The 27259-nt window shown below is 38.6% G+C and overlaps 1 protein-coding gene across 6 annotated transcripts in view; it reads right to left on the reverse strand.

Moving 5' to 3' along the window:
- TRIM36 (tripartite motif containing 36) overlaps positions 1-19641 on the reverse strand; it is a 43715-nt gene extending 24074 nt beyond the window's left edge. Inside the window, exons 1-5 of one of the 6 annotated variants that reach the window (XM_037801866.1) lie at positions 19342-19641; positions 17219-17453; positions 4653-4682; positions 1455-1475; positions 437-762 (exon numbers count right to left, since the gene is read on the reverse strand). In XM_037801866.1, coding sequence (XP_037657794.1) covers positions 437-762; positions 1455-1475; positions 4653-4682; positions 17219-17453; positions 19342-19368 — 639 coding nt within the window. In that variant the 5' untranslated portion in view covers positions 19369-19641. Of the gene's footprint in view, positions 1-436; positions 781-1454; positions 1476-4485; positions 4619-4652; positions 4683-17218; positions 17454-19341 lie in introns of those variants that run through there. The other 5 variants (XM_037801868.1, XM_037801867.1, XM_037801870.1 and 2 more) reach the window with 5 other exon arrangements.
- Between the last annotated feature and the right edge of the window lie 7618 nt (positions 19642-27259).

Here is a 27259-nt window from a genome sequence, read left to right on the forward strand (position 1 = left end):
ATGACCACGACACAGGCATCTGACAAAATCCAGCACCTCTTCTCAACACAGTACAATTTTCAGTAACTAAAAATGTCAGAAAAATATGTTCCCCAATCAAATCTTTTGGATAATTATGGGTTTATCACACTAAACTACAAGAGCCTTTTAACTTTAGTCATGTCAATCTTAAAGAAAACAACTGAAATAACAGCCTTCCCTCTATTACTCAGTTATTATTATGACCATTCATTTAGTATTACTATTGTATTGTACTTTAACAGAGTGATACCATAACATTGCCTTTGATATCAAGCCAACAACTAAATAACTCCAAGTACTAGGCCTTAACTTTCTGTACCTGCTTTTATTTCCTTTTTTACTGTCAATTTATATAGACTTATAATTTCTTATTTAACATTAAGTTTAATAGTCTAACAATACAAACTTCACTTACCTTGGGTCTAAAATTAGTGGTTGGGCCCACATATTCATGCTGAGCTTTTACAGTACCCCAAGGATGATAAATTTTGAAACATTCATTGCAGTAGCTTGCACTACAGTCCATGCAACTTTTTGTGGATTCTTGAGGTGGTGGTTTACAAAGGTCACACATAATGGCTGTAGCTGCCCTAGCTGCCTGCCGATATCTTTCCACAATAGTTTCCAAGGTGAAATTACGAAACAGACCGTTGATTCCTCGTTCTCCAAGATCCACATCATGCTCACAGCCAGGGCAAGGAAAAGTAGTTGTCCTAGGGGTCAATGAATTGCGCTTCCAGCCTGTGTAATTAGTAAATTCTTGTTTTGTTAAATCAGTAGGAAAACAAATAGAATGAAGGAAAAAAAAAAAAAAGAGTTGTGTTCTAGAAAGATATATATCTACACGCATATTCCAAAAACACAATACTGAAAGACGTTCTATTTGAACCAATTTGTATTAAAGAGAAAAGGAAAATATTCTACTGTAAATCCCATATAAAAATCATATTAAATCAAATGTAAATATGGGGATAAAACTTGTACAATACTACACAGGGTCAGGATCTTTTGAAATTAAATAATTAACATTTATATTTATTTTTACACACCACTTCCAAAGAACTCTTGGCTGCCATTTAAATGAACAGTTTTAGCTGACTGATAGGAAATTAACTGATACATAAAAGAGTGGGGTCCTTAACCTGGGTGCCAAGGATAGGTTCCAGGGAGATCTATGATCTACGTGAAATTGTATGCAAAATTTTGCAACTATATATATCTGCATATTTTTTCTGGCTAAACGATCCATAGCTTTTATCAGATTCTCAAAAGGATTTATGACCACAAAATTGTTAAGAACCACTGTTTCCCACTGTAGTATTGTTGAAAGAGAAATAGAGTAGGCAAAATCATTAGTTAATTGAGTGCAATCTATAGAGGAGTGAAAAATTCATTCATAGACCTAGATTTTAGTGACTTTAAGAGGAACCAACCATTTAGTATCTTCTTATGGCCTGAAAAAAAGAACCATTAAGATTACTTAATTTGGTAAGCCAAAAGTTATCCAAAAAGTATTATAAACAATTTAAAAATATATATAATCTTGATTTTAACAAATCAAGAAACTCAGGCATGCATACCATATTCCCTTGTCTCATTTACAAATTTACTCTTAGAGTATGTAGTCTTACAGTCTTGGTTGCCCACAAAAAAACTTTCCCTAAATATAACCACAAATTTCTTAATTTACAAACTTTTTTCATATTATCATGTACCCAGGACCAGAGATGAATGGTTAAACTCAGTATAACACATCTATAAAAGGCCTTTAAATAGCTACATTAACATTGCCTTTGCTCATTTCTATCATAACTCAAAAGAATGTCTTAAAACATTTACCACTACAGGTAAAATTTAGCAATCAGCTGATGTTACTCCTCATTAAAATGACTTTACAGCATGCTAAATTGTAGTGTCCCAAAACCTATGGATGCAACAAAAACATGCAGAATATTTTTTAAAATCTCCATTTAAAGATATTTTAACCTTTACATTTTTAAACATTAATGCATACTAAAAAGCAGCCCCATGAAAATTAGAAAATCCTAGCTAAAGTATATTCTTGTAATAATTCTAAAAACATGCAATACAGTCCAAGATGTCTCACACCACAGCAGGCAGACATACAATGAAATAAGCAGCAAAGCTAATTTTAAAACACATGCCAATGAAAACTTCTTTAGTGAAAAAAAAAAGAGCCAAACAATACTGGAAGCGATGGGTGCAGTGGTCAAGTTTAAACAAATAGAAATTCACATTTAATTGCATGCTTCCACACATGAACTAGGTGACAGAAACCAACGTGAATGAATAACTAATCTCAACAGTCAGAATTTTAAAAATAGGTTATCATTGGTTTTAAAAATTGGAGAGTATGATCAATTAAGTAATGGGATAAAACAAAATAAAAATCATGACAATGAAATCATGCTTTAACATGTATACTGGTGACACCCAGATATTGGTCTTTACATTCAGAAATTTCAGAAAAGATATTTCATCCCTTTTCTGTAAGCCTCATTTAACTTATTTTAATAATGAAAAAATAAGGTATAAAGTACCACACTGAACTTAGACTAGACAAAATACTGAATCAACACATGAGTAATTTTTCACATAACTTATTCAAATTTTGCACGTAACTCATTCAAATCGTTGTTACTTTTTAAAAAGAGCTCAGAATTTTCAAATGAATGCTAAAAACTTATCTATTATTTCATGTCTTATAAAAACAACCAACCAAATTATGTTCAGGGCAATAAAGAAAATAGACAGATCTAAGAATATTCTGGAAAGTAAATCTAATGAAAAAATCAAGACAGTGGAACTAATAATGAAATGTAATAGAGTCAACTTTTTATTCTCTAATGGTAGCCATTAACCAAATGTAACTATTTAAAATTAATTAAAATTAAAGTAAATAAAATAAAAAACCTAGTTCTTTGAGTACACCAGCCACATTCCAAACTCTCAAGAGTCAAATGTGGCTAGTGGCTAACATATTGGTCAGCTGAACACATCCATGGTCACAGAAAGTTCTATTAGGTAGTGCTGCTCTACAGCATGATATAATGAAAAAGAAAAGCAATGATGGTTTGGAAAGATAAGGAAGTAACGTAGGCCAAGCAATGCAAATTCTTTATGTCACACTGAATTGGTAGGGCCAATAATATTTGCAAATTATTTTAATACTGTTACCTTGCACATCAGTTCTTGTCCCCATATATCTTTACTTCAAAAAGAAATTAAAAAAGGAAGCATAGTTTGACACAATTTAAAATGAACCCCCCCAGAAAAATTTTCAAATCAGCTTATAGCAAAATCCAACAAAATAAGGTGGTTTTCAGTCATATGTTTTACCATTTACATATCAAAGAAAAATATCAAACAAAGGGAAGGGAGTCAAATCATAACAGGTTCCAAACCCTCTGCCAGTTGCATCTTCCATATTCTGGCTACAAACAACTTTCCCAGTGTTAACACCTGGCAGGTTATTGAACTAACTCTCCCTGCACTGGATATTCACCATTGGGCTTCTTGGTGATTGGCAATGGGCTGATGTCTGGTGGTGTCACCTTAATGTTTCTTTTAGTACATTCTGACCATTTGATGCCTATGAGTTACACTGATCTTTTGGGTAAGTATCGTTAGCATATTTCATGCAGCAAAAAAACATTTTTCTAAGCTACTATCTAAATCCAAAATGGGTTAACAAGTAACTTTTTATAAGAAAACTGCTCCTAAAGCTCCTCTAACTACTAAAATTAAACACATAAAATTCTTAGGTACTCCCTAAAGCCTGTAAGAGAAAGGATTACATGTGGCTCCTAGAAGTGGCTATAACATTTTAAAATCGAGGGTTGCAGAAAAAGACGAGGAAGAAAGAAAAGGGATAATATATTTCAGGTGTTCATTATTCTCCAATAAAATGTAGGGTATCACCAGCATTACACACACACACACACACACACACACACACACACACACACACAGCCAATTTCAGTTTAAAGGTCAACTGGATTAAAATTTTTAATAAGATAGGTTATCCCATCTTTCACATAGAATCAAACACTTCAGAATACTTTATAAAGCAGTATACATTGTTTACCCACAACTGGGTAAGACCTCAGTGTTTAAACTTTGATCTCAAATACTTTGAAACATAAACACAGAAAAGACGCTATATCAAAAACAAGCAAAGATTACATTAACTACAAAAATAATCAACACCTTTAATTAAATTTTTAAATATATAACAAATTACTGGTTCATTTAACCTCCCCAATGTAGCAATATGCCTGTTATTGTGAGCTTTGTTCCTCTAAGTAAATGTAAAGGAACTTTAAGGTATCCTATATTTAAAAAAAAAAAGATATGTCATTTTCTTCAAAAATATCTTGCCATATCTACTGATAAAATGTAAGCGCTAATAACCAGTGCTCCCCTGAAAAATGCAGAACTCACTCAGAATTTAGTCCTGTTGACCTTTAAGTCATTCAACCCAATTTATTCATTTTCTACATAATTTTGAAGACTTGACCACTGATGTTTAAGAAACCTTATCTAATCAAGAGTATTTAAATCTAACACTATACTGCCTGCGGCCACAGAAGCAATAAAGCGTTTTCTACCTCTCCACCCCAAAGATCTCCGTTGTGATGCTGTGAACAATGAACAGAAAGCTGGATTTAGAATTTAATTTCAAAGAGAAGAGTCACAACTTGTTAACAAAAGATAAAGCAGTAACTGTGTCTTATACATAATACAATTATTGAATTAACAATAAAAAATGCTTTTCCTGGTACACATGGTATTTATAAAGCCATCAATATAAAGCAGTCATCAAGCTATCTTATTAGAGCTCAGAATTAGTGGTTGGTGCAGCACTTAAGAGCCCTCACTTTTGTCCTACAGATTTTATTTTTAAACAATCACGTTTCTGGTAACTTGGAAATACAAAGAAAATCAGCATCTTTTAACTTTTTATTGATCTAAATCAGCACTGAAAATAAACATGACTAAAGCTGAAGTACAAAATGGGGGAAAGCTTGCATAGTATATTCAAAAGTATCATAGTGTAATACAAAATCAAAAGTCACATGGCTTTTATTTTTATATAATTAAACACGTGATGTGTTAACACACATAAACCCTACTCTCCTTTCAAGGGACGCTTTTTATTTTAAAAGCATGTCAAATTTCTAGTGCAATGCTATTCAATAGTGTAAGTCACATATGTAATTTAAAATTTTCCAAAGCCACATTTAAAAAGTAAAAAGAAACAAGTGAAATTAATTTTAAAAACATGTTATTTAGCCCAATATATCCAAAATATCATTCCAAAATGTAACAACATAAAAATTACACGAGATATTTTCCCTTCTTTTTTCATTCCAAGCCTTCAAAATCCAGAGTATATTTTACATTTGCAGCACATCTCAATTTAGATATATGAATTGCATAATTCATATTTCAAGCATTCAATAGCTATATATGACTAGTGGCTACTGTACTGTACAGTCTAGGTTTAATGAAACCCTTTATTAAACCAATGGCTAAACTAACTTTTAGAATTCTAATTCTTCCACACAATTTCTTAAATATGGTTTGTGGTTCCCTTCTCAACTATGTCTTATCAATGAAAAAAAAAGAGAAACCTGTCAGAAAAAAAGGGAACAGTACTTATCAATGGATCTATCTTTGAATCTACGTGAAGAACAATTATAGGCAACTGCCCAATCAATGAAGGGTAAGTAATGTTATATTTGCAATACAATGGCTTCTGCTAGTTTCAAACTGGTAATAGTGTGAAGGAGGGCAATCCTAAAATTTGCATTTATTTGATTAAAAACCTCCAGTAAAAATTACTCAGAGCATTCTCACCACACTCTGGTGGATCTATCTGTATTTGTTAACTTGCTGTGTATATGCTCTTCTTGATTAGGGACTATATATTCCAATTATTGCATCTCTTATGAAGTTTGTACACTGCTAGGTTATATGCTTCTTTAAAAAGGGGGGGGTGCTGAATCTATATCGTTCACTATTCTTCAGCACTGAGCTGTGTCTGATAACTAGCGGGCGCTCAATTACTTGTTGAATGAATGAATGAAACTGGCATTCAGTAAGGCATAGAACTTCAGTGCTGGAGAAGATCTAGCAGGTGACAGGTCAACTGCTCCGACCTACCACGCAAAGCAGTTTTCCCCCTAAAATATTTGCAGAAGGTGGTCACCCATCCATTGCTTAAAAACAAAGACTACAGGAGGCGGGGCAAGATGGCAGACTGGTGAGCTGTATGTTTTAGTTACTCCTCCAGGAAAGTAGGTAAAAAGCCAGGAACTGCGTGGACTGGACACCACAGAGCAATCTGTCTTTGGGCATACTTCATACAACACTCATGAAAACGTAGAACTGCTGAGATCAGCGAAATCTGTAAGTTTTTGCGGCCAGGGGACCCGCGCCCCTCCCTGCCAGGCTCAGTCCCGGGGGAGGAGGGGCTGTCAGCTCCAGGAAGGAGAAGGGAGAATTGCAGTGGCTGCTCTTACCGGAAACTCATTCTACTGATTCAAACTCCAACCATAGATAGACTGAGACCAGACACCAGAGACTCTGAGAGCAGCCAGCCCAGCAGAGAGGAGACAGGCATAGAAAAAAAACAACACGAAAAACTCCAAAATAAAAGCAGAGGATTTTTGGAGTTCTGGTGAACACAGAAAGGGGAAGGGCGGAGATCAGGCCTTGAGGCGCATATGCAAATCCCGAAGCAAGGCTGATCTCTCTGCCCTGGGCACCTTTCCTTAATGGCCCTGGTTGCTTTGTCTATTAGCATTTCAATAACCCATTAGATCTCTGAGGTGGGCCGTTTTTTTTTTTTTTTTTTTTTTAAATCCTTTTTGCTTTTTCTAAAACAATTACTCTAAGAAGCTCAATACAGAAAGCTTCAAAGAATTGAAATTTGGGCACGTCAAGTCAAGAGCAGAACTAAGAGAGCTCTGAGACAAAAGGCAATAATCCAGTGGCTGAGAAAATTCACTAAACAACACAACTTCCCAAGAAAAGGGGGGTGTCCGCTCACAGCCACCATCCTGGTGGACAGGAAACACTCCTGCCCATCGCCAGCCCCATAGCCCAGAGCTGCCCCAGACAACCCAGTGTGACGGAAGTGCTTCAAATAACAGGCACACACCACAAAACTGGGCGTGGACATTAGCCTTCCCTGCAACCTCAGCTGAATGTCCCAGAGCTGGGAAGGGGGAGCAGTGTGAATTAACAGAGCCCCATTCAGCCATCATTTGAGCAGACTGGGAGCCTCCCTACACAGCCCAGCAGCCCAGAACTGCCCTGGGGGGACGGCACTCACCTGCGACATAGCACAGTCATCCCTCAACAGAGGACCCGGGGTGCACAGCCTGGAAGAGGGGCCCACTTGCAAGTCTCAGGAGCCATACGCCAATACCAAAGACTTGTGGGTCAGTGGCAGAGACAAACTGTGGCAGAACTGAACTGAAGGATTAGACTATTGCAGTAGCTTTAAAACTCTAGGATCATCAGGGAGATTTGATTGTTAGGGCCACCCCCCCTCCCCGACTGCCCAGAAACACGCCCCACATACAGGGCAGGCAACACCAACTACACACGCAAGCTTGGGACACCAATTGGGCCCCACAAGACTCACTCCCCCACTCACCAAAAAGGCTAAGCAGGGGAGATCTGGCTTGTGGAGAACAGGTGGCTCGTGGACGCCACCTGCTGGTTAGTTAGAGAAAGTGTACTCCACGAAGCTGTAGATCTGATAAATTAGAGATAAGGACTTCAACTGGTCTACAAACCCTAAAAGAACCCTATCAAGGTCAGCAAATGCCACGAGGCCAAAAACAACAGAAAATTATAAAGCATATGAAAAAACCAGACGATATGGATAACCCAAGCCCAAGCACCCAAATCAAAAGACCAGAAGAGACACACCTAGAGCAGCTACTCAAAGAACTAAAGATGAACAATGAGACCCTAGTACGGGATATGAAGGAAATCAAGAAGACCCTAGAAGAGCATAAAGAAGACATTGCAAGACTAAATAAAAAAATGGATGATCTTATGGAAATTAAAGAAACTGTTGACCAAATTAAAAAGATTCTGGACACTCATAGTACAAGACTAGAGGAAGTTGAACAACGAATCAGTGACCTGGAAGATGACAGAATGGAAAATGAAAACATAAAAGAAAGAATGGGGAAAAAAATTGAAAAACTCGAAATGGACCTCAGGGATATAATAGATAATATGAAACGTCCGAATATAAGACTCATTGGTGTCCCAGAAGGGGAAGAAAAGGGTAAAGGTCTAGGAAGAGTATTCAAAGAAATTGTTGGGGAAAACTTCCCAAATCTTCTAAACAACATAAATACACAAATCATAAATGCTCAGCGAACTCCAAATAGAATAAATCCAAAAAAACCCACTCCGAGACATATACTGATCACACTGTCAAACATAGAAGAGAAGGAGCAAGTTCTGAAAGCAGCAAGAGAAAAGCAATTCACCACATACAAAGGAAACAGCATAAGACTAAGTAGTGACTACTCAGCAGCCACCATGGAGGCGAGAAGGCAGTGGCACGATATATTTAAAATTCTGAGTGAGAGGAATTTCCAGCCAAGAATACTTTATCCAGCAAAGCTCTCCTTCAAATTTGAGGGAGAGCTTAAATTTTTCACAGACAAAGAAATGCTGAGAGAATTTGCTAACAAGAGACCTGCCCTACTGGAGATACTAAAGGGATCCCTACAGACAGAGAAACAAAGACAGGACAGAGAGACTTGGAGAAAGGTTCAGTACTAAAGAGATTCGGTATGGGTACAATAAAGGATATTAATAGAGAGAGGGAAAAATATGGCAAACATAATCCAAAGGATAAGATGGCCGATTCAAGAAATGCCTTCACGGTTTTAACGTTGAATGTAAATGGATTAAACCCCCCAATTAAAAGATATAGATTCGCAGAATGGATCAAAAAAAATGAACCATCAATATGTTGCATACAAGAGACTCATCTTAGACACAGGGACACAAAGAAACTGAAAGTGAAAGGATGGAAAAAAATATTTCATGCAAGCTACAGCCAAAAGAAAGCAGGTGTAGCAATATTAATCTCAGATAAAATAGACTTCAAATGCAGGGATGTTTTGAGAGACAAAGAAGGCCACTACATACTAATAAAAGGGGCAATTCAGCAAGAAGAAATAACAATCGTAAATGTCTATGCACCCAATCAAGGTGCCACAAAATACATGAGAGAAACATTGGCAAAACTAAAGGAAGCAATTGATGTTTCCACAATAATTGTGGGAGACTTCAACACATCACTCTCTCCTATAGATAGATCAACCAGACAGAAGACCAATAAGGAAATTGAAAACCTAAACAATCTGATAAATGAATTAGATTTAACAGACATCTACAGGACATTACATCCCAAATCAACAGGATACACATACTTTTCTAGTGCTCACGGAACTTTCTCCAGAATAGATCATATGCTGGGACATAAAACAAGCCTCAATAAATTTAAAAAGATTGAAATTATTCAAAGCACATTCTCTGACCACAATGGAATACAATTAGAAGTCAATAACCATCAGAGACTTAGAAAATTCACAAATACCTGGAGGTTAAACAACACACTCCTAAACAATCAGTGGGTTAAAGAAGAAATAGCAAGAGAAATTGCTAAATATATAGAGACGAATGAAAATGAGAACACAACATACCAAAACCTATGGGATGCAGCAAAAGCAGTGCTAAGGGGGAAATTTATAGCACTAAACGCATATATTAAAAAGGAAGAAAGAGCCAAAATCAAAGAACTAATGGATCAACTGAAGAAGCTAGAAAATGAACAGCAAACCAATCCTAAACCAAGTACAAGAAAAGAAATAACAAGGATTAAAGCAGAAATAAATGACATAGAGAACAAAAAAACAATAGAAAGGATAAATATCACCAAAAGTTGGTTCTTTGAGAAGATCAACAAGATTGACAAGCCCCTAGCTAGACTGACAAAATCAAAAAGAGAGAAGACCCATATAAACAAAATAATGAATGAAAAAGGTGACATAACTGCAGATCCTGAAGAAATTAAAAAAATTATAAGAGGATATTATGAACAACTGTATGGCAACAAACTGGATAATGTAGAAGAAATGGACAATTTCCTGGAAACATATGAACAACCTAGACTGACCAGAGAAGAAATAGAAGACCTCAACCAACCCATCACAAGCAAAGAGATCCAATCAGTCATCAAAAATCTTCCCACAAATAAATGCCCAGGGCCAGATGGCTTCACAGGGGAATTCTACCAAACTTTCCAGAAAGAACTGACACCAATCTTACTCAAACTCTTTCAAAACATTGAAGAAAATGGAACACTACCTAACTCATTTTATGAAGCTAACATCAATCTAATACCAAAACCAGGCAAAGATGCTACAAAAAAGGAAAACTACCGGCCAATCTCCCTAATGAATATAGATGCAAAAATCCTCAACAAAATACTTGCAAATCGAATCCAAAGACACATTAAAAAAATCATACACCATGACCAAGTGGGGTTCATTCCAGGCATGCAAGGATGGTTCAACATAAGAAAAACAATCAATGTATTACAACACATTAAAAACTCGAAAGGGAAAAATCAATTGATCATCTCAATAGATGCTGAAAAAGCATTTGACAAAATCCAACATCCGTTTTTGATAAAAACACTTCAAAAGGTAGGAATTGAAGGAAACTTCCTCAACATGATAAAGAGCATATATGAAAAACCCACAGCCAGCATAGTACTCAATGGTGAGAGACTGAAAGCCTTCCCTCTAAGATCAGGAACAAGACAAGGATGCCCGCTGTCACCACTGTTATTCAACATTGTGCTGGAAGTGCTAGCCAGGGCAATCCGGCAAGACAAAGAAATAAAAGGCATCCAAATTGGAAAAGAAGAAGTAAAACTGTCATTGTTTGCAGATGATATGATCTTATATCTAGAAAACCCTGAGAAATCAACGATACACCTACTAGAGCTAATAAACAAATTTAGCAAAGTAGCGGGATACAAGATTAATGCACATAAGTCAGTAATGTTTCTATATGCTAGAAATGAACAAACTGAAGAGACACTCAAGAAAAAGATACCATTTTCAATAGCAACTAAAAAAATCAAGTACCTAGGAATAAACTTAACCAAAGATGTAAAAGACCTATACAAAGAAAAGTACATAACTCTACTAAAAGAAATAGAAGGGGACCTTAAAAGATGGAAAAATATTCCATGTTCATGGATAGGAAGGCTAAATGTCATTAAGATGTCAATTCTACCCAAACTCATCTACAGATTCAATGCGATCCCAATCAAAATTCCAACAACCTACTTTGCAGACTTGGAAAAGCTAGTTATCAAATTTATTTGGAAAGGGAAGATGCCTCGAATTGCTAAAGACACTCTAAAAAAGAAAAACGAAGTGGGAGGACTTACACTCCCTGACTTTGAAGCTTATTATAAAGCCACAGTTGCCAAAACAGCATGGTACTGGCACAAAGATAGACATATAGATCAATGGAATCGAATTGAGAATTCAGAGATAGACCCTCAGATCTATGGCCGACTGATCTTTGATAAGGCCCCCAAAGTCACCGAACTGAGCCATAATGGTCTTTTCAACAAATGGGGCTGGGAGAGTTGGATATCCATATCCAAAAGAATGAAAGAGGACCCCTACCTCACCCCCTACACAAAAATTAACTCAAAATGGACCAAAGATCTCAATATAAAAGAAAGTACCATTAAACTCCTAGAAGATAATGTAGGAAAACATCTTCAAGACCTTGTATTAGGAGGCCACTTCCTAGACTTTACACCCAAAGCACAAGCAACAAAAGAGAAAATAGATAAATGGGAACTCCTCAAGCTTAGAAGTTTCTGCACCTCAAAGGAATTTCTCAAAAAGGTAAAGAGGCAGCCAACTCAATGGGAAAAAATTTTTGGAAACCATGTATCTGACAAAAGACTGATATCTTGCATATACAAAGAAATCCTACAACTCAATGACAATAGTACAGACAGCCCAATTATAAAATGGGCAAAAGATATGAAAAGACAGTTCTCTGAAGAGGAAATACAAATGGCCAAGAAACACATGAAAAAATGTTCAGCTTCACTAGCTATTAGAGAGATGCAAATTAAGACCACAATGAGATACCATCTAACACCGGTTAGAATGGCTGCCATTAAACAAACAGGAAACTACAAATGCTGGAGGGGATGTGGAGAAATTGGAACTCTTATTCATTGTTGGTGGGACTGTATAATGGTTCAGCCACTCTGGAAGTCAGTCTGGCAGCTCCTTAGAAAACTAGAGATAGAGCTACCATTCGATCCAGCGATTGCACTTCTCGGGATATACCCGGAAGATCGGAAAGCAGTGACACGAACAGATATCTGCACGCCAATGTTCATAGCAGCATTATTCACAATTGCCAAGAGATGGAAACAACCCAAATGTCCATCAACAGATGAGTGGATAAATAAAATGTGGTATATACACACGATGGAATACTACGCGGCAGTAAGAAGGAACGATCTGGTGAAACATATGACAACATGGATGAACCTTGAAGACATAATGCTGAGCGAAATAAGCCAGGCACAAAAAGAGAAATATTATATGCTACCACTAATGTGAACTTTGAAAAATGTAAAACAAATGGTTTATAATGTAGAATGTAGGGGAACTAGCAGTAGAGAGCAATTAAGGAAGGGGGAACAATAATCCAAGAAGAACAGATAAGCTATTTAACGTTCTGGGGATGCCCAGAAATGACTATGGTCTGTTAATTTCTGATGGATGTAGTAGGAACAAGTTCACTGAAATGTTGCTATAGTATGTAACTTTCTTGGGGTAAAGTAGGAACATGTTGGAAGTTAAGCAGTTATCTTAGGTTAGTTGTCTTTTTCTTACTCCCTTGCTATGGTCTCTTTGAAATGTTCTTTTATTGTATGTTTGTTTTCTTTTTAACTTTTTTTTTCATACAGTTGATTTGAAAAAAGAAGGGAAAGTTAAAAAAAAAAAAAAAGAAAAAAGACAAACAAGGAAAAAAAAAAAAAAACGATGTAGTGCCCCCTTGAGGAGCCTGTGGAGAATGCAGGGGTATTCGCCTACCCCACCACCATGGTTGCTAACATGACCACAGACATAGGGGACTGGTGGTTTGATGGGTTGAGCCCTCTACCATAAGTTTTACCCTTGGGAAGACGGTTGCTGCAAAGGAGAGGCTAGGCCTCCCTGTATTTGTGCCTAAGAGTCTCCTCCTGAATGCCTCTTTGTTGCTCAGATGTGGCCCTCTCTCTCTGGCTAAGCCAACTTGAAAGGTGAAATCACTGCCCTCCCCCCTACGTGGGATCAGACACCCAGGGAAGTGAATCTCCCTGGCAACGTGGAATATGACTCCCGGGGAGGAATGTAGACCCGGCATCGTGGGATGGAGAACATCTTCTTGACCAAAAGGGGGATGTGAAAGGAAATGAAATAAGCTTCAGTGGCAGAGAGATTCCAAAACGAGCCGAGAGATCACTCTGGTGGGCACTCTTACGCACACTTTAGACAACCTTTTTTAGGTTCTAAAGAATTGGGGTAGCTGGTGGTGGATACCTGAAACTATTAAACTACAACCCAGAACCCATGAATCTCGAAGACAGTTGTATAAAAATGTAGCTTATGAGGGGTGACAGTGGGATTGGGAATGCCATAAGGACCAAACTCCACTTTGTCTAGTTTATGGATCGATGTGTAGAAAAGTAGGGGAAGCAAACAAACAGACAAAGGTACCTAGTGTTCTTTTTTACTTCAATTGCTCTTTTTCACTCTAATTATTATTCTTGTTATTTTTGTGTGTGTGCTAATGAAGGTGTCAGGGATTGATTTAGGTGATGAATGTACAACTATGTAATGGTACTGTAAACAATCGAAAGTACAATTTGTTTTGTATGACTGCGTGGTATGTGAATATATCTCAATAAAATGATGATTAAAAAAAAAAAAAAAAAAAAAAACAAAGACTACAAACACTAATGGCCCAAAAGCTGGATGGATCACAGCCAAAGGTGTTTTGGCTCTCCTGCACTATATTGAGCCAGCATGGTGTTTTAAAATTTAAATTAAGGGCCAAAATTTCAAACGCAGATTTCACATAAAAATCATTTTCATGAAAAACCAATAAATCTGACAAGACAGACCCACCAATCCCACATGATAACAATTCACTGGTGCCAAGTGGCTATTGCCCCCTTCAAACAAGGCATCCATTCTAGTCTCTAGGGTCCCCAGCCATGCCCCACTGTCTTCAACGTAAGGCCAAGAATCAGTTGGCTACTGACACTTGGACTGCTGGTTTTCTTACAAAGTTGAGCTACTAGGAAAATGAAATATATATTGTGCCTATATCAAAGAAGTAAAATGAAAGAGGGCCCTGTACTTATTATGCTGGTACCTGCCTTCATTAAAATACTTCTAGTATTAGGGATCTGATATAATAAGGTAGCCCATTTCATTTTTGGACCACCTTAGCTAGTTTTTTCCTCTTGTGCTAAATTGAAATCTGCCTTCGTATTCCACCTACTCACTGATCCAGAACCTTTAATAGGAAGATACCCAGTGTATTCCTGCTCTTCTACAAGATGGCCATCACATTCTCCAGGCATCCCTTCTCTAAGTTCAACACTCTTATTTGCTGTAATTGTTCACACATAAAAGTTTTTAAGCTCTTCACCATTCTAACTCCGCCCCCTCAGTAAATAATCCAACGTAATAGGGTTCTTCTTATATGACACTCAGGAAGCACACTTTAGTAATTCTATTTCTGATCTAGAGACAGTGTAAAGTATGGTGGATTGGACCTCTTGTTCTGGAAAAAAAAAAAATGCCAGTTACTAATTATAAGCCATTATGGCAGGCTCTTTGAAACAAATCTTGTAGCAGAAGTTTATCATTCAACAAATATTTATTTTAAGTATCTACATACTACTGTGCTAGGTAAGTTCCTGAAAACAGAAAGCATGAACTATATTTCATCTAGTACTTCATACAAATTGTATATTAAAACTGACCAAACCTTAAGATTAGAAGTCTAAGTAGAAATACTAGTAGATAATTAAAATTCTATTTAATTGTCTGTACTGAGTATTAGCATACAAAAGGTGAATTTTCCTTGTCAATCAAGCAAGGATCCCCAAGCAGCCAATGAAGATCTACCAATAGAATATCAAGGTTTATCTGGTAGGATGATTTCAAGCTATTACTGTCTTACTTCCCTTCCTCAGTGTGCCAGATCCCTGGCAAGGAGGGAAACATAAAAGTGATGACTTCACAATAAGCATAACCCTCCTCTGTCCTCATAATCCCTATACTCCCAGAGCTTACCTAATGCTCCTTGTTCTGTATTTACATATAATTTTTATATGTTCAAAATATCTTCCAAGCAATTAGTAATTATCATTTAACAAAAACACATATTTTAAAAATAGCATAATACCACACTTAGAATAAATCTACTCTATTCACTCTCTAAAGGAGCACATAGGCATAAAATCTGCCCAAGACTCCACATCACAGGGTGGTCCAAAAAAGACAGCAATCTCTGAAATGCAACTTAAGAGAGAAAAGGTAATTTTCTGAAAAGAATGTAAAAAATTACTCTTATCAAGAGGGAGAAACAGAGTAGACAAAAAGGATTAACTTTAAAAGCCCCAATTGGACAGAGTTGAAGCTCTGGTGTCTGGTACTTAGGGCCACTTAGCACTCTCCTCCTCACCAAGCATGTGCCTAAAACGATGAATTGTGGAATTTCTACCCAAACCTTTGCCTCCCTTTGCATCCTCACCTGTATCTTCATGAATGACCTTCATGAAGATTATTGGGGAAATTAAAGCCATCATCCAAATATATGTTTTTCACATTTTCTTAAATGTAATAATTTCATTTATCTTCTCTCAATTTACCTCTTTTACTGTATAAAAATGTCTCTTTTGTATGCCTCCTTAATTTATTTAAATAAGTTGTCAAAATTCATGATTTACTGCTTTGTAGATACTTTTTTCTTTCCTAACAAATGAGGTTATCTACATATGAGTCAAACCCTGAAAGTACTGTAAATATTTTTAGTCTACCATAATAGAATATTCATGCTATTTAAAAAATTAAAGATGGGTTCCTGCCAAAACATATTAACCAGAGCCTGCAATTCAGGGTTTTGAACAAGTATCTAAGGGCCACTTTTTCATTCAAAATAGTAAGTTAAAAATCCTTAATTTTTTTTGCCTTTTCAAACTTTTAAATTTTGACCTATGTTTTTAATTTAAAAATTGTATGTTAAAGTTAAAAAAAAAAAAAACCTCTGATTTCCTTAGTGGTTTAGTCCTTCATTTCTGTGCTTCCAGTGATTTCAAAATAATTTTTACCTACATTAATCCTGCAATGGCCATCCAGAAGAAAAAAAGTAAAACCTCCCAACAGGAAACAATTTAAACATTGGCTATACAATAAAGGTATAGTATAAGCACTATATATCTAATTAGATCTACCTCTATACATTACAACAGAATTCTACTTTACTGATGTTCAAAATCCTTATTTTAAAAAATTAAAAACAGTTGACAAAAATAAAAGCCATCAGGTGGAATAAACTGATACCAAATAATTCTCCAAAAGGTCTTCTAGAACTAGCCATTATGTAATCTCATCCTTTAATTCTGCAGTGCGTGTGTGTATATATATATACATATATATATATATATAAAACCACATATGTAAATTTCCTAAGTACTTTAGTAGTCCATTATTTTATCCCTCATCAAGGACATCACAGGATCAGAACGCCCTGAAAAAGTTAATTGGTTTAGCACAAAGTTGATGTTCAACATTCAATAGCTACTTTAAATGCATACCAAAAGGCAAGAGTTTATTTTGACATCTTAAAGAGGTAGGTGGGAAGTGGGGAGCCTTAATAACTACAGTTTATAACTTATTCACTTGGAAAGATTAACCCTAAAAATGACAAAAACAATTTTCCTTCCACAGTTAACATTAAACATATATGTAAACTTCCCTCTCACCCCCCACCCCACCCCCCACAAAGTTCTACCATTTACCTGGTCTGTTGATTCTGTCAATTTTATCCATGCTAGGGGAGGGGAGACGAAGGCGAGGACTGCTGTGATTGGAGTTGTCTGATCCCACATCATTGAATGAATCATCAAGAGTCAATAAGAGTTCTTTTACACATTTATGACAGACACTATGTTGACAAGGGAGAATCAATGGGTGGGTAAACAGCTCCTTGCAGGCTGGACAAATGAGCTCTTTTTCAATATTCTTAATGGTAACCTTAAAGTAAGAAAAAGAAATTAAAGTCAAAGGTTCTTAGAGGTAAAGAAATTAACATGCATAAGCTTCTTCTATAAGTACATGTGTTTACAGTTCCCAAAAGAATTAACAGATCTTTTTTTTATCTTAAGTTTCTTTCCTACTATGAAATTCTATACCAGCAACCACTCAACATCTATGGCCTAGAACTAAAGGGACTTTAGATGGTAAAAGGAAAAGAAGTATAAAATTAAACTAGTATGGACCATAATATTCTATCAACAACCATAAAGTCACTCAAGTAATCATTAGTTTACTGAGTTAGGATTTCACTGAAATACTAGGAGCAGATTACTTCAACAAAACTGTAGAATACAGCACTAAGAATAAGACTGCATTCCTATATAGCACATTATCTCTGTGCCTGGCAAATAACAAGAGCTGGTAGAAACTGGGTTAGCCAGTATGTTCATGGAGCCCTAGTTGAAATCTATTTAAAAGCTGAATTATAAGCAATTTTCTACCTTAAATGTGACCAGTTTTCATATGCTGCAACTGTAATGCAGCTAAAATGCTTGAGGTTCTCATGATGCACAGAAAAGCAGTTATCTTAAAAGCACTTTTAAAGGGGTAAAGAGGATAAAAGTCATTAAAAGTACTCCCAATACTTACTACAGGCTTTCATTATTTTCAATAAGAAACATTTTAAACTCATTATAACTAAAAAGCTTTGATGGCCTCATACCAGTTTTTCCATCCTTTCCCCAAGTATTTTTTTTCCCTGTATGCCAAGCTTTAGGCATGGATTAGATTCATTATCACTAAAATTTTAATGACAGTTCAACTTTAAAGTACTTACAGCCTAGTACAATCATTCCAACTACTGGAAATACACAGAAAAATTTTAATTGAATTAATTCGCTTATTTTAATGAAATGAAATGAATGTTGTCTTCTTAACCCTAAAGTAACACAAAGTACCTTAATAACCCCTGACAATTTAATAGCATTATAGCCTACTGACTTTGTAATTGTCAACGGTTTTTTCAGCACAGGGTCTCTGGCTGCATCAAGCACATATTAAGGCTATTTAATTTTGTTACAATTTTAATAAATTTGGAAATTTGCCACACCTCATAATTCACACTAAAGAACATTTCCATCTGTTCACCCACCCTTCGCTTCTTGCCCAAAAGAAAAATTAGTGTTCATTTTACCTTCATTGAGAAGGTAACAATCGAAAAGAAATGTGATGTGGTGGCTCCCTCAATTAAACCGTTTCAAAATAAATGGGGTTCGTCGGGAAACTAACAAGTTCCGCAGAACTGTAAAGACGATCCCTTCAAACAAAAACAGTTGCACCCGGACAGCTGCCAGGGCACCGACCCGCCCCCAAGCAGGCAAAGCCCGGCAGGAGCCTGGGTGCTTGAGAAGGCGCCCCGGCCCGCGGAGGTCGCAGCGGGGCTGGCGCGGGGCTGGAGCGGCCCCGACTGCCTTCCCAGACAAAGGGCGGCGGACAACCGGGGACCTGCGCCCCGGCCCGCGACCGGCCCCGGATTCCCTAAAGCGAATTAACTCTACAGCCGGAACCCATTAAAGGGCCACGCCGGGACTCCCCGAGGCGCTCAGGAGGAAGATCCCAGCACGCGAGCGGTGCGCTCTTCCAGGTCCAGGGTACCCCGAGTCCTCCTACTTCTGAGCTGAAGAAAGGGGGCGCCCGTGGTTACGGAACCCGGCCCGGAGGCGGGGGAAGGTGAGAAGGAAGTGGGGCCACCACACGCCCGCCCTCGCTCCTCTGGGAGGACAGGCTCCGTCCCCTCAGGGCGGAGGGAAGAAAGACTCCAGGGCTCGCGTGCGCGGCCATTGCGGCGAGAGGCAGCGGCCCCGCTCCCCTCACTTCCCCCACTCACCAGCGAATCTGAACCATCCCCGTCCATGGTAGCCTTCTGCCAGGTGTCATCAACGGCAAGGTCCAACAGGCGGTCGGGCAGGGTCTGGTGGAAAGGGTCCCTGCGGTGGCCGTGGAGCCTCGGTTCGGAACTGGAGGACGGGGTAGTCAGCCGGACCGGGCTGGCGGACCGACGCGGCGAGGAGCAGGCCGGGGCCGGCGAAAGCACAGGCGCGAAAGAACCAAGCTCTGCTCCCTGCGACGGCCCCGGGAACGCCGGCTGCGGCGGCAGCTCCAGCTGACTGCGGCTGGTAGGGCTGCCGCTCGGAGACCAGGGCGCGGGCGCCGCAAGGGGCGGGGTGGGGCCGGGGCGGGGCCGTCGCCAGGGCAACAGGCCTAACGCATAAAAGAGGCTGTGCTGCTGCGGCAGAGCGCTGGGCAGGACAAGGGTGTGGTGTGCCAGTCACTCTCGCTCCTTCCGCCGCCACCTCCCACCCCATCGCCCCTTCTCTTGACTCCCTCCCGGGCTGCCGCGTGTCGCCCCAGAGGGCCTAGGAAGCGTCCAGGGGTTGGAAATGAGAGCAATGAGGGGCGGTGGAGGCCGAGGGCAGCGCTCGGGGCAGGACCGGGGTGGAGCCGTCCAGCAGTTCTGCGGCAGGCTACAGTTCTCAGCCTTGTACTCGCGCAGCACCTCGGCCCCTCATTTTATTCTCTGCGCTCTCACAAGGCGCGGTTCGAAGGGTCACTGACAAACCCCCTTTCCTGGCTCTGGACAGCGCGGTGGGGGCGGTCGCACTGAGCACCGCAGAGCCGCGCGCTCTGGAGGCGATCTGAGATATTCCACCCTCCAGGCCCGGCCTAGGGTTTTCCCCTTGTGGGTCCCTGTCCCCGCCCGGTTCTTCTCACTTCTCTCTTGGCCCGATTTGTTAGCTGAACTTTACAGTCCCTAAGTCGTCACCAAGCACTCGGATTCTTTCTGCTTCTGCTTTTACACACCAGGGTGTGGCGCTATCGCGCACAAGAGGTTCTTGCCAAGGGGCGCGGAAACTGACCGCAGAGCGGGCGTCCCTCTCCTGGGGCCTGGCCAGGGATTTGAATTCAAGAGACAGTGTTGAGGTTTCCCGGGGACCCAATCTCTCACATGTTGGTAGCACCCTTCTAGTTCCCCCGAAGTTGTGCGGTGGTTCCCCCGCCCTGGGATGAAGGGCACGGAGAAATTGGGATCAACCGGCTCCAAGCTGCTCCCGCACCCACGCACCACGCGGTGGGCGCCTGCCTAGTGTTGCCTGTTTAGGCATTAGTCCTGCGTAAATTTCACTTGCCATGGCTCAAGTGCGTTTCTTCTAACTTTGTTTTCAAGGCAAACCCAGAACAATTTAACCTGGGATTATTACACCAGGCCACTGCCTTCCCAGCTGGCTAAATAATTCCGTCTTTACATATAGACTAAAAGAACAGGCGCATTGTATAGCTGGATGGAGGGACCACGGATCTGTACAAAGGCATCCCTTTTAGGTTTTGGAACGCTAAAACCTTTTGGTTTAGCAAGACCACTTCCTTCAGGAACTTTTGGTTCCTATTTGGGAGACGTCTCTGTGGCAAGTTCCTCCATCTTCCCACAACCGCGTCTGCAGTGGTAGCCTCTTCTCCAACGCGGCAGATAAACATCGGTAGTAGTGTAGATTTAACAAGGGACCATAGCAATTGTCTTTAATCGATTCAATTTAGAGATGAAGTGCAGAGAGGACAAATGCCTTGCCAGGTAATGACTGGCCTGTTGTAATCCTCCTTCCATGACTCCACACACTGGAGCTGAGACCTTCCTTCCTACAGTTTATGAAGCGTCCTAATCTGGAGGAAAATAACAAATGCCTACACATTTTAGTCACCTAAATCACCAGATTCTACACCATGTTTCTATATTGATTTTAAAAGGCTCAACCATTAAAAAGCATTAGAAGTCAGTTTCTGTTTTTAATACAAATCTCAAATCAGAACACTGGATAGAACCTTGAACCAAAACTAGCAGAAGAAATTAGAAGGCTTCATTAACATGAAATAAACTTAAAATTTGTATAGACACATTTGGGTGAAATTTTTATTGTTTCTATTATGCAATTCATACATTAATGAAATGTCATTTTCCACTTATCTGATTGGTAAAATTCAAAATTTATGTACACTGGGCAAGAATGTAAGGCACTGGGTGCTTTCAAACTTTTTTATGATGGTGTAAATTGGTACAGTTTATTTGAAGGGAAAATCTGCAGATTTTATGAAAATTTTTAAATGCTTATTCCTTTTGACTAAGCAATTGCTTTTGACTAAGCAATTCCACTTCTAGGTATTTTCTTACTTTCTTGCATGTGTGCATTAAAATGTGTGCAAAGATCTTATTTGAACCTTATTTGTAGTAACAACCTAAATATCTATCATCCATAATGCACATCCATACCATGGAATACAATGCAGCAGTTAAAATGAACATACTGATGAGAAAGGATTTCTAAAATATAGTGTTTAAAAAAAAGTATAGAATCATATGGTTTCTGTATGTGTCCACCCTGGCAAAAAAAAAAAAAAAAAGTGTAGGCATATATAGGCAAATTAGAAACAAAAATAAATCTCTGGAACAGAGCACACAAGAAATGGTAACAGTATTGTAGAGAAGAAGAAGTGGGATATGGTCAAGGGTAGAAGACTTACTTTTCACTTAGGTTGTATTGAATTTGTATTTTATTGTATGTAAATGATTTACTTTTAAACATTTTTATTTTAAAAATCCTTCCTATTTAATTAATAAACTTCTGAAAGCCAAAAGGGGGGTATATTGGTAAGAAAATGGCAAATACGAAGACCACTGTTCTAAACCATCACTTCCCCTATTTCCCTAGTCATTTCTATCCCCTTTTGCTGCCATGTTTTGGGTCACCTCATCAACTTCTCTCCTTCAAACACCCATATATCCCAGCCTCCCAGTTATTGAAGATACAGTGACCCTTCCCAGCTCTTCTAATTAAAAACCTGTGTTTGTGTGTGTGTGTTTAATCTCTCTCCTACCCTCTCTTCCTCTAGTTAGCCTTCAAAACCTACTCCTTTTTCTTCCCAGATCCTGTTCTTTCTCTTCCTCACAGCTAATTCCCCTACCCACTCTGAGTCTCTTCTTGTATGCCTAGAATACAACAGCCTATCAACTAAGTTTTTAGGGAAGACTTTCCCTGTATGTAGCTCTGTTCTCCTGGTGCCTTTGTGCACAAGAGCAAAATAAGCTATGGTCCTGTATTACAGCAGCTTGGAGTAAGAATATAAAATGTGTATGTGTGTGTTGAGGGGCAGGGCTTGTATGAAAAGCAATCAACTTATAATGACACAGAATGAGTCTGATAAGGTACGGAAGGCATGGAATATTGTGCTTCTTTTCTGTAGATATAGAGAAGCTTTTGAAAGCTCTAAAGCAGGGAAATGAGATGAAAGCTCTGGTTTAAAAAAAAATCATTATTCCTCTATCTTGCATTGCATATGCTATCTGTTGATGCCTATCCCTCCCCAGATTGCAGTATCCTAGTACCTCCTTTTCCAATAGTTTATTTTAAAGTATAGGTCAAAAATCAACACAAGGAAGCCTACCCCACTCCTACCAACTCTTTAAGTCCACAGATTCAGTACTCTTGCCTTCATTGTGGTATCTTACCTTACACTTGTTGGTGTTAATGGCTGTTCTATCACAGGGGCATAAGCTGTCTCACATCTATATAATGAAATCTCAAAGGTCAGGGAAGAATGTCCTTTTTCTCCTACTTCATCTACCAACAAACAACCCCTCTCCAAATATACACATATGCACACACATACCATTGAAGTTTGGGGAAAACATGGGCTCGATAATTGCTCATTACCTGACATTTAAAACATAAACCTGTTACCCTTTAAGCTATATGCTACTCGCTAAGCTACCTGGTCTCATTCTATATGGACTCCTAACACCTAACAAGAGATTATCCTCCTGGCTGTGTCAGGCCTTAATAATGAATATTTTCATCATGGCCACCTGGCTCTTAATCTGTTGAGATCATACATCGGCCAGGGTGCCGTCTGTTAGTATGTCCTTATCAAGATGTAGAAACAAAGTAATGTGGCCACATACCCCTAAACCCTGCCCCCTATTGGGATCCTCTAGTCATTGAGCAACCCTGGGTACAAATTCAAGAGTCCCTGGATTTATGAGAACTAAGGGAGAGAGCAATGAGGTAACTTGTAGGGTTTTACAACACACTGGCACATGCACTGTCTATACTGTCTAGTGTCAGAAGGTTATAGGTGAAGGGACAATGAATGGCATTGTCTATCAGTTGTCATGACTGGTCATGCTTACCAGTCATAAAGTGTTTCTACGGGAACGAACTCAGGGGGGAGGAGTCCAGAGAGCAAGGAAGTTCAGATTTCCACTGACTAGCCAAATCCTACTCATCTTTCAAGCTGCAGCTCTAGAGCCTCTTTCCTCATTAGTCTGATTTTCATTGATTGTCTTCTCCTACGCTGAACTCCTTCGGCACTTAGAGCTTTACCACTCAGTTTAACACAATTATATACTCTCATCATTGTTTGATGTTTTGTAAGTCTTATCTTCCCAACCATTTAAGCTTTTGAGACAAAATCCAGTAGGCATTTGATCTTTTAAACGCTAGCACCAGACTAACAATTTGAAACTGGAGAGATGAGAGAAACACAGAGTTGCTTTAGCAGACATTTTTCCATCAATGGCAGAAATACACTGGCTGCATAACTGATGGGATAAGGAATCTCTTGGCCAACCTGAAGAGAGCAAAGTTAGTAATATTTTGAAGTTGTCTAGCAGGTCCCCTTTGACCATGTCTTATTATTCCTCCATTTAGGGTTGTTAGATTTAGCAAATAAGAATGCAACCCAGTTAGATTTTTGTTTAGTATAAACATGTTGCAGATATTGCATGGGGCATACTAAAACAAATAACTGAAAAACTACTTTGAAATTCAAATTTAACCAGAAATCCTGTATTTTATCTGGCAACCCTACCTCCACTTGTGAGTGATCTCAGTTTGGATATAAGATGTCAGAAGATGTAAGTAACAAATACCCAACCTTATTGTCATACTAGCTATATATAATAGTGTTCATTTATTAAGGGCCTCTTATTTGCCACTATAATATATGTATTATGTACTTTGTATATGATATTCATGGACTCTTACAATAGTCCTGTGAGACAGACATAAGTCCCTTTAGAGGGGACATGTAACAACTTCACCCCCATCTAGAGATTAGCAAGCTCAAGGTTACATGATTGGATACCTAAGAGCCAGGATTTAAATCTGAGTCTCATTCCAGCATCCATATTGCACTGCCCACAGGTAAGTATAAAACATGGAATTTTTCTTTTCATTAAAATATGATTCAAACATTCTTTTACAAAGTAGTTTGAGGTACTATTTTTCTAATTAGCTTTTGAACAACACAGTAAAAAATCACAGGACAATTATATTTACAAAATTAGGTATTTCCAAATGACACTACAAAATCTCTATCTTGTTTGTCCCCCTCCCCCCAAAAAACACACATTTTACCCAATCCAAAGATATAAAAAATATTTGAAATAATACTTTGCAGAGGGCACAACCTTAGCTTTATTGCCCCAATTTAGATTTCAGTTGCGTGAGCAACTACCTACTCAGCTTTATGAAACAGAACATTTAGTGGTACTATTTCTGGTCCCAGGAGATGGTTAAGATTTTACTTTAGTATAGATATGAGGAGTTCCTAAACCTAATTCTTTCAGAGCATAAGTGTCCTCTTGTTTTAAAGTAAATAATGTCTTTGTAAAAGTTCTTGCATTTTTTGTGCCCTAAAAATATTTAAATTTGAAATAACTCACCAAGTAATGGTATCACCTGTTTATCTATCAAAATTAAATGTAAGCTTTCCAAAGCCTGGTCCCCTCTTATTTGCTCAAATTAGCATATTCTTTGGAATGCCTGACTATTGACAGATGGGGAGCAAAGTATTTTCTGGCTACTTACACAAATATAAATGTGCTACATTTAAATTCTTCTGTGTTCCTTGTCATCAGATCTCCATTATGTGATTTCCATAATTATGTGTGCTGGTGTGAAACGAAGAGGTGTATGAAAATGATAAAAATTAAGGAAGCAATTCTTTCAAGAAACCAAAACAGCCTCTGGGCAGTTTAGAAAATACTACTTTGATTAATCCTAGAAATTGACCCCAGATTTACAAAGTTCTCTTTCAATCCAAAGAGATAAGTTGCAACAGAAATAAAAATATTTATTTTTTAGAAATGGTAACATTTCACTGGTAGAGAAAGATAAGGAAGTGCACTCAGAGTGACTGTTAAACCTTTTGAGAATTAACATAAGCATTAGCTATATTTATAGAGAATTAACATAAGCATTAGCTATATTTATAGAGTATTGTTTGATGAGCAGAAAGATCACAATGTTAGGGATCATTATACACTTTAAATATTAAGTAATCATCACAGCAGAGTAAAATAAGCTGATTAAGTTTGTCATGTGGGTTTTAGGTTACCCTGAGATGAAAGGCTCACCTCCCACATACAGAGAACACACAATAAGCTAATTTAATTTGATATAGATAAACTGCTGCCAATGAGGAGGACAGTGAGATTGAAGGTGGGAATGAACTTCTGCTTTTTACTCTATAAAACTTTCAGTAAAGTTTGAGTATTTTGCAACAAACGTGTTCATGCATTAATCTGTAAAAGCCATATATTTTTAATTAACAGAGTTAAGAAGTCCAAAAAGTTGAGACTACCTTTGGGGAAAAAGGAACATAAATTAAGATGGTCAACTCACTGGTCTAAACTCAGAAAGAGAAGGTAGGAAGACTATAGGCCTCTGTTCTCCTTCAACTAGGGGGTGATTAGACCAGTTTCACATTATTCATTACATTACAAAACCAGACTACAAAATGGAAACTAACTCCTCAGAGGAAAATAAAGCACATCAATCTCAAGGGTCTACTATTCCATGGCTAGTACTGAGAGAGGTATTCGGTGTTCAAATTCAGTATAATCACACACAAAATGGGGGATTTAAATGAAGCTGTGAGGAGAGTGGTCAGGACATAAGCTCGAGTTGAAATGGTGATATAGATACGGTCTTAAATGTGAGAACTTGCTTTCCACCCTCAAAAGTCCCAAAGGGATGCGGGACCTCTCCAACTTTTTGAAGTCAGTGGAGAATGTTCCTGTATTTGCTGCAGTCCCATCCCTGGAGCCGGTTCAAGAGTCTGCCTAGTCATCGTGAGAGGCGGAGAAATTCAGCAGATGAAGCAACAGTTTAAAGGTTATTCTGTTTTCTCATTACACTGAGTATATCGTGGCGAACGTTGCTATTCTGAGTTGTGTGTGTGTTTAAAATAGCTTTATAGGAGTTTTCAAGTTTCACTAATGGTTCTGCTTAGGGAAATTCACCTGCCTGCTTCTTAATCACTTGTGGGTTAGTCTCTGGGTCCCAACCTGGAAGTGTTCTCTCAGAATTTCAGGTTGTGACCATCATTGAAAGAGAGCATTAGCCAACTAATACAATTCTGCCTTACTTTGAATAACAGACACCAGAGGCCTAAACTCACACCTCTGTCATCCATTCTCGAGCCCATCAAAAGTGGTCCATTTATTTTGCAACCAACAGAAGGCATTCTTTCTCTCTCTCTCCCTCTCTCTCTCTCTGTTTCCCTCAGAGTTGCCAAATAGAAATTTACGCCACCGTTAGGCATTGCTTTAAATCTGGGCAACTGGGGTTCTGCTGTGGGCCCCTCGCTTCACGGGCCTGTTTCTGACCCTCCTCGGCTGCATACCTCATCGCAGATATCCAGCTCTTCCTTCTGGACTTTTCTCAGGGTGTCAAAGACCCGGAAATGCCAAA

This window comes from Choloepus didactylus, chromosome 13, assembly GCF_015220235.1.
Source record: "Choloepus didactylus isolate mChoDid1 chromosome 13, mChoDid1.pri, whole genome shotgun sequence".
Taxonomy (NCBI): Eukaryota; Metazoa; Chordata; class Mammalia; order Pilosa; family Megalonychidae; genus Choloepus; species Choloepus didactylus.